Source organism: Triplophysa dalaica, chromosome 8 (genome assembly GCF_015846415.1).
Source record: "Triplophysa dalaica isolate WHDGS20190420 chromosome 8, ASM1584641v1, whole genome shotgun sequence".
Lineage (NCBI taxonomy): Eukaryota > Metazoa > Chordata > Actinopteri > Cypriniformes > Nemacheilidae > Triplophysa > Triplophysa dalaica.
In genome coordinates, this window is record NC_079549.1 from 15,631,101 (window position 1) to 15,643,361 (window position 12,261).

The following is a 12,261-nucleotide window of genomic DNA, read 5'->3' on the forward strand; positions in this document are numbered from 1 at the left end:
TCAACGTTCATTAATGCTGCAGAAAACTTGTTAATTGTTAATAGTGACTGCTGTATGCATTATCTAATATTCACGGAGCATCAATTCTATCCGCAAAAAAAGGCTTTGCCGCACTTTTAAAAAGATGAAATAAAGAAGCGTCTTGAACGCAACAAAGCGTATAGTTTTATCAAGAACAAGCGCAAGGTATCGTGCATTATGGCAGTAAAGCAAATTCGGGAAATGTTCTGTATATAGTTGCACTGATAGTCGCGCTCTAGGGTCGCATTAGACTCCTCATGTCTCCGTTTCAAAGGGCTGATAGTGGCTCCTCCCTCTCTGTACCTTGTGACAACAACAACTCATCCACAGTGCAGAGCCACACTTTTCTGCTCATTTTCTTCCTGTCATTCTCTCTCAATCTTTCACAGAGCTCTAATTTCTGCACGGCACCTCTCCTCATCCGTTCGCGCATCGGCGGAGCGCTCTCCGGTGGATTTCCCCTTCTTTGCGTTACTTTTGCGAACCGGCTCTCGTTTCAAACTGAACTTATTTTATAGGTGAAGAACACCATGGCCATACCGGCTGCTCTGATTCCCCCGCCGTCTCTGGTCCAGCCGTGTCCGATCTCAACTTGTTCATCATCTTCATCAGCGTCATCATCATCCTCCGCGATCGCAGCATCATCGTCCTCGCCTTCGGCCACTTCAGGATCTCCGTCTCAGTCGGCGACCCAGAATCTGTTCCGATCGGATCTGATCAATGCCAGCGCCAGCATCAATCTGCCCGGAAAGCCCGTGTACTCTACCCCATCCCCTGTTGAAAATACCCCGCAGAATAATGAGTGCAGGATGGTGGAGCTTAGGAGTGCCAAGGTGGCCTCTTTCACGGTGGACGGACACGAGCTCATCTGCCTGCCCCAGGCGTTTGACCTGTTTCTCAAACACTTGGTCGGGGGACTGCACACCGTCTACACCAAACTCAAGCGACTGGAGATCACGCCGGTGGTGTGTAACGTGGAGCAGGTCCGCATCCTGCGGGGACTGGGAGCCATCCAGCCCGGGGTTAACCGCTGCAAACTCATCTCCAGAAAGGACTTCGAGACCCTCTACAACGACTGCACTAATGCCAGGTGAGAGAAGAACACTCACGGCTCTTTTAATAGATTTAATTAGTTGCGAGTTAGAAAATAAATGAAGTGGAAATGTTGGTTACACTTTACGTTAGCGCTACTAGGTTAAGAACCAATATCCACAGTGTAATTAGTTTGCAGTTGACCCAGTTCGAGTCTGCACAAGACATCTTTAAATTATTCATATTTATCTATATAATTCTGCATTGTCAGCATCTAGTTACAAATGAACAAATCGTAAAAATAGAACCTTTAAATAAGTTTCTTTTGCTAATTTGATGATAAAAAGAATGAACCTCAAGTTCAAAGATGACGAGGTTGTAGATATCCTGAACTTTCTGCAACTTTATTAGTAGGTAAACATGAACATATTATTACAAGTTTATTCTTAATATATTTAAAATGAAGGTTTTCTATCTTTGTAAGTAATTACTAGAATCAATGTGACTAAATATTGAATAATATATATATTAGTAATAATACACAAGTGTATTCAGAGTGTGAGAGCATTTTTATTCGAAAGATTTTACTACTTACAGTTGTCTGTTTAAAGCTTACTAATTTAAGTCTCCGTATTTGTTCATTTTGCAAACAATATTATGATCATTATGAGATTATAAGATAATTGTTTCTTTAAATAGATGTCTGTTCATTTTGTTTAGTCTAAGTTTACACATGCATGCTTGTCTGAAATATAATTGTAAATGTTCTCACATGTATAAGTAGTCTTTCTAGGCGTAAATCTCGTTCTACTTTTTTCTTGCTCTGGGGAAAAATCAAATCATAGTCAATAAGTGCTTGTATACTTAATGACAGTGATACACTGCTTGAAGGTACAAAATCACACAGGAAACAATTACTGCTTGTAACATTGGTGAATAATTCACCCTGAAACTTTAATGTCACCCTTTAGTGATCAAGTGAATAGGCCCAATAATTACTAGAAAAAGTAAGCTAATTTAAAAATGTCAGGATGTTGACAGTTCGCCTGAAAACATATAAGCTCTGTACAGTGTGCAGCAATATGAGTGTTGAACAATGGCAAACTTCAGAGCCACAAAAACTAAGAACTAAAGTTGTTCATTAACAACGTCACTATAATTAAAACAAGTCTAAATTATTTGTCTTATTTTGACCAGACTGTGAATAATTTAAATTAAGAAATGTACACATATTTTGAGTGTGTGATCTATTTTTTGCAGATGTCACAAAGTAGCAATTTTAAGACCAAATTATTTTCCACTATGTATCAATGCTCTAAGCTTGAGAAAATAACTACAGAAAACATTATTACACCCTTTCTTATAATTCCCAAATGTTTCTCTGTATTTGCTACTTTTAGATATTGAGAATGTGGAATAAAAATTAATTTCTCTCACATATTTTTAAACCTTTTCTTAATTAAAAATTTCCATCAGTTTTATTTCTTAAACTTCAGTCTCATAATACAATTACATCTCTTGAATTGCAACAGATATGTGGTTTTGTTTTTATTTTCCAACATTTATTAACATATTAACTTGATATTTTATCTGATGAAAATTATGCTTGTGTGAAGCATGCAAATATTCCTCTGTGGCAGTATGACAGGACAGTGTGTCTGTTTATCTATCAGCAGTCCTAATAGAGCGATCCGTCCATGCTCTCCTTGCAAACCCCTTCAGGGCCTGTGTCTGTACTTTGTCCGGTTCCCCCTCCCCGTGCCGACAGTCCCAGGGTCCTCAGGTGATCGAGTGTGTGGTTTGAACTCCGGGGCTGTGAGGGAGAGTGGTCAGTGATGGGGTTAAAGGATAATGCAGTGCTACCCATTGCTTTAATGACGCTAAAGTGCTGGCCTATTACTGGTGCATACTGTAGAGGGGCCTGTAATTGTCTGTGAAAGCACCTGGTACTGCTGGTGTTATGCTGAAATCAATCACCTCCTCCATGTCTGCTTCCCATTTGGAGGATTACATCATTTGTATGGACAAAGGTATCTGCTGAGCACAAACATACGGGCGGGACCGGCTCTTATTTACAGTGTGGATTTAATGTATCTACATCTGTTTTGGTTCTCTGTACGCGGAAGGTCAGGCCGCTTAGTCGTAACTCTTGCGTTCGGTTCTTGTTGTGTGCTTAGATGTTGAACATTTAAGACGGAAGAAACTCCTTTACCTAAAACAGCCTAAATTTAATTTTTATGGTACAGTGGTATCTCTCAAGGATGATATTGTTTCATCCCTCGACACATGAATCTTTTTCTTGGATATGTGTAGCGCGGCACTTTAAGCTCACTTTTCCAGCGTGCGGTCCAGTGTTAATAATCCTCTTTGCTAAGGGATAACAGCGGCCTTACATCTTTGTCCGCTCACTTTGAAAGAAGTCCCTGTGAATCGCCCCGTTCCCCCTCCGCATGAGAACGTGTTCCGCTGGTACCCCCTTGTTCTCCTGAGGACCCTCGGCACAGATTAATGCGCGCCTTCTGCCGCTGGACAGATACAGGGCTGTAATCTCTCTGCTTTCAGAGTTATGACTCTGCTGTGTGAGGAGCAATACTTTAGCTACTTGTTTTCCTTTCAATTTTGTCCGTGTGGGACGGTATGGCTCATGACATTTGGTGACACTTGAACTCTAAGGAAAGGTTATTGAAACATCAGGGTGGTGGAACTGCAGGTAGATGCTGAGGCAGCTGTTATATCGGAGGGGTTTTCAGGTTGTGTACGGCCCTGGCAGTGATGCAGCAATGAATTGACAGACATTTGCAACAATTAAAGGCTCAATAGATGCATGTTAATGCAGTGTATTAAGTTATTTATTTATTTAGAATTTGGAATAACAATATGCTGTAAAAAACAGGGTAAGATGCGTTTGTTACCTTACTGTTTAACTTCTAAAAATCACTTTTGTTTAAAACATTTTTTAATTTACATTTTTAGGTTACAGTATATCAAATTATATGCTTTATTAATGTAATGCAGATGTCTGGGTAGTTTTTGCTGCTTAATGAGTTCAAGAATTTTTTTAAACCAATTATGATTCATTTCTATTTTTTCTCGTATCCTTCATCCACAAGAGCATCACATTCGACGAAATATTTTTGTTTGTGTACGGTACAAACTGGCATATTTAAGGAGAAGCGTCATTATTTTGTTTAGCACTCTGGGGTGCGTCTTAACATACAGTGGCAGATTTTATCGCTCTTTTTTCTCCTCCTCTCGCTTTCTTTGCAGTGCTCTTCTGATATATTTGTTTTCGACAAGGCACGGATGTGTTTACAGGTACTCATGGGAAATCTTTGGATCGAATTCAAATCATTCCCAGTCAGAGTGGGTGCTAAGATACCCGTCACCCAGCAACCACATCCAAGAGGGAGCTGGGGCGATAATAACTTCAAAAAACAGAGAGACAGATGCTGATTAGGATGAAAGAGTTGGGGGGGGGCATGGGGGGGCGGTGGATGCATGTTTAAAGGTTTGTTAAAATCACAGATTTACTGTAGCCCTTTCTTACAAATCATATGAGGGATTTTATATCCGTTGCATGCTTTCGATAGATCAAAAATGAAGCGGACAAACCATCGCTTTTTATTTCACTCTGTTGACGTGAGTCATTGGTGCTCTGCTTGATGGGATTAGCCACGTGTGTTCATATTAACCCGTGCGCTTGGCATCCGTCGCCAGTGTGCGAGAGGACAAAAAAGAGCCATGCTGAGTTTGATATGAATGTGATGCAGATAAAATTGTGATGCTTGACATCTCTAATTTTAAACACTTTGAAAAAACCTCATTGCTTAGTTTCTTGGACAGAAATGCTTTTAACAAATCTAAATGAAGTAGTTCTGTTGACAATTTGTTTTTGGAATCCAGCGGATGTTATCGATTGTCTTTTTTATGGTTGGTTGCCTGAAGAACAGTTTGTGGGCTTTAATGTACTGCATTGTATGCTTACACTGTTAAAGCTTTACCGTAATAGCACATACAAGCCTAGAATCTCCTCCTAACATTTGACCTTAATAATCCATCGAATTTCGCATCATGTGGTACAATTGAACGTAATTCTAATTAAGATACAAGCGGATATTCATGATTCTCAGAACAGGTTGCATTGACCAAACCTTTTGACGGCGTGAGTCATCAATCAGCCTCAATTCAAGCAAGCAAATGTAAGCGTGTCAAATGATTTGCATATTTCTTTCTTTAGAGCACCAGCTGCATTAAACAAGACAGGACCGGGACACTAGCCACTCTGTAGCTGCACCTGAGACAGATTGCCGGTAGAAAAGTGATGTGTTACAGGCTCTCTGGCACCTCTTTAGCCACCATCCCCTCCACATTACAGCATATTTAGGAAGCAGTGTGCAGATCACTGATGCCCGCACAGGGACGTTAACCACAACTGACACAAGTTAGAGAGAGCAGATGAGATTTCGTGATTGGAGAGCGATTCCAGCCTTAGCTTGGCTCTGTCTAATATGGTCACATAAAGAAATTGATTTTCTCCAGAAATTAATTAATTTTTCATATAGCCCAAAGCTGGAGTTTAAAAAGACAGTCTCCTTTCTGGTTTGCTATTTTCCTGCCTTTTTTTGAAGAATTATTGCCTAATCATATTAATTCTTTTGCCCTGAGGATAAAAAGATGATTGTACAAATGCATTCGGAAATATGTATCACTGAGTATTTATGATTAAATTATGCAAATAACTCCGCTCTCATCCTTCGCGGACCCAGATTGTCTAATTAGGATTGATATGCCGAGTAGATGTTCGGGAATCTGAATACAAGCATGTCCAAAGAGCAGAAAATTGAAAATGACAAGGCCAGAATCCTTAAAAAGTATTTTTTTTTCACTGTCTAATTCAGCGTGGCCGTATCAGGAGTTAATTTTCCCTGGCTTCATTTTCACGTCGAAGCCGACAGGAAAGAAAAGAATACTTCAGGGAAGCAATTTCATATGGGATTCCAGAAATGTCCTTTTCTTGTTTTTCCCCCCCGGAGTTTCAAGATACTAGCCAGTGATGAATCTCCTCCAATATAAACTATTTCCGTGTTGTCGTGAAAATATCTCTGCTGTTTGAACTTAATGGCCTCTTTTTTTCCCGCTCTCCTGTGATTAAAGAGAATGATGGGAAATCTACCCTGGACGAGAGATATTTACTCTGTTGTAACAAAGAAAGAATGCTGTGATGGATGTTTACGAGCGTTGTGGTTTTGAAAAATACAGCAAAGGCTGGATGTTTGAAGTGCAGGTGCGGTAGAAGCCAATCAGCAGGGTTGGCGAGACTGCAGTGAAGGACAGGTGACCAGTGAGGTCTGGAGGCTGTTTTCATTTAGATCACAACAAGAAACACTTTATAGCGCAATGAGAGCGCCATGAGTCTATCAAAGAATAACAAAGTGTTCTGGAGTGCTTGAGACTCTTTTCTTAGGACAAAATAAATAGCATTTAATTCACTTCAAGCCCTCGTGCAATATTTCTTATTTTTTTATAAAGAACCTTCAATAAAACTGCTTTTAAAATTCTGCCATGAATTACATATTTAGAAATTTGAATTTGCAATGAAATATACTTACGCTTATCTTTTTTCAGATATGCGTTTACATTTGTTTTCTTTAAACTAAAATATGTAGCACCGAAACAACGAAAGACGTCCAATTTTATAATTCCATGGAATGAGAGAAAAGAGGATATTACACATTTTTTTCCATCGACATTCCTCCCTGAGCAAGACTTCTAACACCTCCAAAAGTATCTCATAAGTTCTGATTGTTATCTAATCTTTACCTGGCCCACAGCTAATGACACTTGAGAATAGAATGGAACTCTATCAGACCTCAAAGAATGTGCTCTCTGACGAGTCTTTGACAAAGCGGGCCTCTCTTATGAAGCCTGAATCCTCACGGACCGCACAGAAGCCTATCAAGTCAATTTAGCAAAATTGAATTATAATAGAAAGCCAAAATATTGGCGCTCGTTGCCACTGAGGATCCCATATGTTGCAGCAAGCTGAAGTGGTTGCTTGTTGTGTCTCGTTCTCCGCCTATTTTGAGGCAGGGCCCATAAGCATCTTTCTCGCTATTTTTCAAAACATTATCATTGCTTTAGGTTTGATTATATTTTGTAACAGTGTGACAAACGTTTTTTTTTACTTTTGGTTGTGTTACTTTGTGTTTCTTCTCAAATTACATAGGAAAATCTAAACCGGACCTTTCCATCTGGTTTTGAAGTAAAGCAAACAGTTACTGTAGCAGGCCTTGTGCTTTTAGAGTGTAGCTCTATCATGTTATTGCAGAGGAATGCAAACTGAAGGCCAACATGCCAACATTGTCACACAACAAACTTTTAGTTTTACGCAGTCTGTTTTTGCACATATACTAAGTAACTGTAGTGTACTGTTGGCATTTCCCTAACAACAACATCTGAACCCCCCCCCCCCTTTGAAAGCTGCCCTGTATTTCATTATCAGCAAACAAAGGTGTTTCTTCCTTTGAAAGCAATCCAGAGGCTCTCACATTGCTCCAATGAGACAGCTATTCTGATAACTCTTTCTATGATGCTCTGCTTGAGTTTCTACTTTAGACTCAAATGTCAAAGTCTTGCTAGGGTTTCTTTAAAAAATATCCCCTCCATAGCAAGCTGTGGCACCCAGCTATTATTACTCTCTTCTAAAAGACTGACAGTTTGCTCCGGAGAGACATGACACCCAACTCGTCTGCTGGAGGCGTACGACTGCATTTCCTGTCCGTCCAATCAGATATTTGTAAACCGACGACACCTGGCAGGAGAAGGTAAATGGTGAGCCCAGAGCTGCGGCAGACACAGATATTGTTTTCAAGCTTTTGTGAGGTAGAGGAAAGATACAAGACACAATTACATAGTAGGAAACACGGATCAGACTACAGAGGAAAACATTATTTCTCAGAGATCGCTGGGTTTTTTTGATGAAAAAACTTAATAGGGTGCTTGGTTGTTTCAGTTTTCTCTTTAAATTAATAATAAATGCATTTTAAAAATAAAGATATCGGAATCTATTTAGAAATTGTCTGTGTTCACATTAAACATTTTTGACTTTTGATCGTATGCTTTTGTGTCCAGGCAAATCTTTGCATGGTTTGAGAACAGTTTATTTTTTTAATCTCTAAACTAGAAAGGTCTTTTTTTCCTAGAAAAAGATCAGAGAATATGTATTTTTATCTCTGATAAAAGCTTGTGCTATTTAATAGATCTTATTCCCCCCCCCGTGGGACTGTTTGTTGTCTTTTACTCCAAGAAAAGTGAGTTGTGGATTTATCTTAAAACATGATGTCACAAACAGATGATTCATAGAAAACAATTCCCTTGAAAGTTCTCCAGCTTGTTTTCATGTTCGAGCTCTTTTTGAGAAGCGCAGTGGGTTCATGACTGTACATACATTTACATATTTACATTTAATGTGCTCGGGAGAGAATTGTGGTTTATATGAGAGATAATTTATTCTGGTTTTGGATCCGGTCTCACATTAAACTCTGTTGTGAGCTGTGTCTCCATGCAGACAGCTTACGCTGCGCTAATACAACATTCCCAGCATAATGTGTCCGTCCACATCTATTATTCCACTGTGAAACAGACAGTGTGATGTCCGTAAACTTCACATATGAATAGGCTCAGCTGAAAAGGAGAATGAATTAAGTCAAGCTGACAATGCATGCCAATAAGCTTTGTTTCATTCCCAGTGCAGTATTCATTTGTGGCACAGAAAGATTTATTGCATGATTGACAATTATGAGAGGATGACCTAGTTTTTGGTAATGGAACAAAAATGGTTTTCATGGGATGGCACTGCCTGTCTGTGTATTTCAATGATGCCAGCCAAGTAATAAGTAGGTTTTCTCACCACGAGCAAAAATGCTTTTTCTTTTCGTTTGAAAGAATATTGAATCACTTTTCCATTGCTCAATATATTTTGTCTAGGATAATTTAGTATTATGTGTCAGCAGTCCCCATAGACATCACCTCCCTTTAAACTAATGCATTCAATTTGCTCCTTAAAGTTATTTTCAATGCGATTTGACATGGTTCTCCCTGCAGGCAGGCACTTAAGTAACTTTATACACGGAGGAGGTATGGTATTCCCATTCAATAAACTACTAAACTGTCTCTCGTGCTGCTGAGGCTGTCCAACAATGGTCTGCTTAACCAGAGCGACTTTCATGGAACTCTTTATTGGGATCTGGCTAATATTTCATGATTCATGCATTTTTGATCTTACCTTTCTATTAACTATTTTATTCAGCTCAGTAAAGCTCATTACAGCTGCGAGGAAGGCTCCGGCCCCCACGGGACCACTGGTTGAGTGGAACCACAAATGGCAGTAGCAAGGTTTAGCCAGAAGTTAATATCCTGCAAAATTGTTTCTGAGTAGCTCGGTAGAATACGGATGATTAAATGACATGAGCAGATCAAAAAAACGTTTTCTCTGACTACAAAGTGTTAAGTGTAAGTGCTTTCAAGCGCTCCGGATCTCCCAAGGTTGCCATTAAGTGGAATAGGACTTATTTAATGGGAAAGACAGTCCTGCCGAGGAGGTAGAGGCGAAAGCCGTGCTGAGTGCACTGTGGAAGGCCGTGCAGGCCGTACAGAGAGCGGTGTGGGTCAATGATCTGACAAAACAGGAACTAACACACTTTATCTATGTCTCTTTAACTTCAGGGAATTTAGAAAACTGTATTGTCACAAGGGTCATATTTCTGGGGTCATTTAGTATCTCGGGCTTATAAGGTACCATTTGGATCCCTCGTGTACAGACACAGACGTATTTGAAAACGATGAAAAGCTGACGGCTTATATATTTATTATGTTTTACATTTTATGTACTACAGACCTTTATCTAAAAAACAAATATTTCTTATTAGTTGTGTTATATTTATTGTTCATATACCATATTCATTATCAAAATAAATACATAATGATAGATTCTTTTAAAATAAACACTTATTGACATACTTACAATGCCATGATGCATTTTGCTATATATTATTCTTACAAATTCATTCTTTTGATCCTATCGATGTGGACATTATTCACTCATTTGCGAAAATTGTAATGTGCAGACTGCTATACAGAGTTTTGTTCATGATGCTAAGTTTTCGGAAGTCAGTAAATTGCACTTCACTGTGATGCTTTGATGCCACCTCCAGCGGAAGCATATCCTCATTTGCACAAAGCAACTTTTTCGATACTCCCGACCAGCGTCAGAGAGTTATCCACCATAGTAATAAATCCCACCATCCACCTCGCAAAAGCGGTTCTCGACTTTCATGAGAAGTCATTGAAAATGCTTGCTTGCCTTCATTTAAAATGCAACATTGGAAACACATTCAGTGCAGTTTTGCAGTCCGCGACAGACTTCAAGCTCCAGGTAAGATTAAAATGATTGAATCATTTTTGTTTCTCTAAGGTTATTGTGGATGTTCATTATAAATATAAAAAAGTGTAACTCATTTATGGCAATTTGTGATAATGTCGTTTAACCTTTTCTCAAGTCTTTGTTTTATAAAGTTTATTTTTGAGTTAAATAAATAACGAATGGCATGCTAAGAAACGAAAGGTTTAAGAATGAAAATCAATCGAGCACATGTTTACAGTGAGTTATTATATTTCTGTTGTTATATTTAGTTTGCTAAATTAATATTTTTAAACATAATTAGGTTTAAGTTGACTTTATTAAAAAAAGTAGTAATAAAAAAGTCAATTTTTCTGTAATAAAACAAATATTTATATTTTACATATTACATAAATGAAGCTGAAAGCTAAATATTTGCTTTAGAGGCAGATTCGGTATATAGACAATTTCCTGAAACCTTCCAAAATTTCCAGCTAAAAGGAGAACAAGGTTTGCCTCACTCATTATTTATGGTCAGACGTTTGGCTCACTTAGCAACCTTGTAATTCTGTTCAGTGATTTGACCTTTTGTCATACCCATCAAATAATCCGTTTATTTTCTCTTTCTGTCTCAGTGCAGAAAATTCCTCAAGTTTCATCTTACGGTTATACGTTCGGACACAGTTTCCTCATCCCCTCGATTGCACTGTTCCCAATTCCAAGAATACAGGTTGAAAAATGGAGTACGAGGATTGTGCAGTTATCAAATGTCCCCTCACTCTTGACCTTTCAAATCTCAGAAAAGGAATGCGATACAAAAGCAAGCCCGCAGATATGATTACACGGATCAAAAGTGTCTTTACGCTCCTATCATTGACAGGCCAGTTTAATTGGAGGATATCGAGGAAGCCAGCTAAAACAATGCATCGTATTTATGTCTTCTGTTTTTATCGTCCAGGCATTCCAGCATTGTCTTGTTGTGCTGGAAACGGCTCGTATAGTTGTTAGGGCATTATGTAATTTTCCCCTGATAAAGAAACCTCTTCCACAGCTGTGGCTCTTGCTAGTCTCACAGTCACATTCCAAACAGTCTAATATTATTCCAAGGGTCATACGGCTCTGAGTAGGGGTTCTTATACGCGGACGTAAAAGAATAGCGCACATGCTCTCTTGGCTCTGATATGTATATTCAGTTCTGCCATGGAAGGAGATTTGAGACAGGATAATTAAAGTATGCTTCTCAAAGGGTCAGGGTCAAGCCAATAGGAATGTCAGAGACTCGCAAGGCTGTGACAGGTCTTTTCAACAGGCCACGCTGGACGGGTGCGGGCAGAGATAGCGCAGCGCCCCAGAAAGGGCAAAACGCTGACAGCTCTCCAGCCGAGCCGGCCCAGCAGGAAGGCATCAGTTTGAGAAACAGGTAGCAGGCCAGGCCGTCGGTGGCGCGGGGCGAGTCGGGACACATTGGGCGTGGCCCGCAGGTCACCCCGTTCCCACCGTCTGCTCCTAAATTCCGGGAACCTGGAGTGTTAAAAACAGAGTATAATGCTTATTTAGAATCTCAAACACACCTCCTTCATTAGAGTTGGTTTATCTGAAAAAGACATTACACACTTCTTGTGCCATTGGTATGCTATCTGAGGAGGCTAGTTGACATGCCCTAAAACTTGAAGTGTTTAAATCCTTAATGTATAATATTTTAATATATTGAAAATATATTTTAAACACAGTCATTATTTTAATGTTCAGTCATGCTAAAAGTGCCGTAATCACACTTTACCTTTAACATAAATTCTACGAACATATCACGC

General features: G+C 39.3%; 1 protein-coding gene across 5 annotated transcripts in view; it reads left to right on the top strand.

Moving 5' to 3' along the window:
- Window positions 1-233: 233 nt before the first annotated feature.
- dachd (dachshund d) overlaps window positions 234-12,261 on the top strand; it is a 97,773-nt gene continuing 85,745 nt past the window's right edge. For 2 of the 5 annotated variants that reach the window (XM_056754814.1, XM_056754815.1), the window contains exon 1: window positions 239-1,111. In XM_056754814.1, the coding sequence (XP_056610792.1) occupies window positions 552-1,111 (560 nt within the window). In that variant the 5' untranslated portion in view covers window positions 239-551. Of the gene's footprint in view, window positions 1,112-12,261 lie in introns of all 5 variants that reach the window. The other 3 variants (XM_056754813.1, XM_056754811.1, XM_056754812.1) reach the window with 3 other exon arrangements.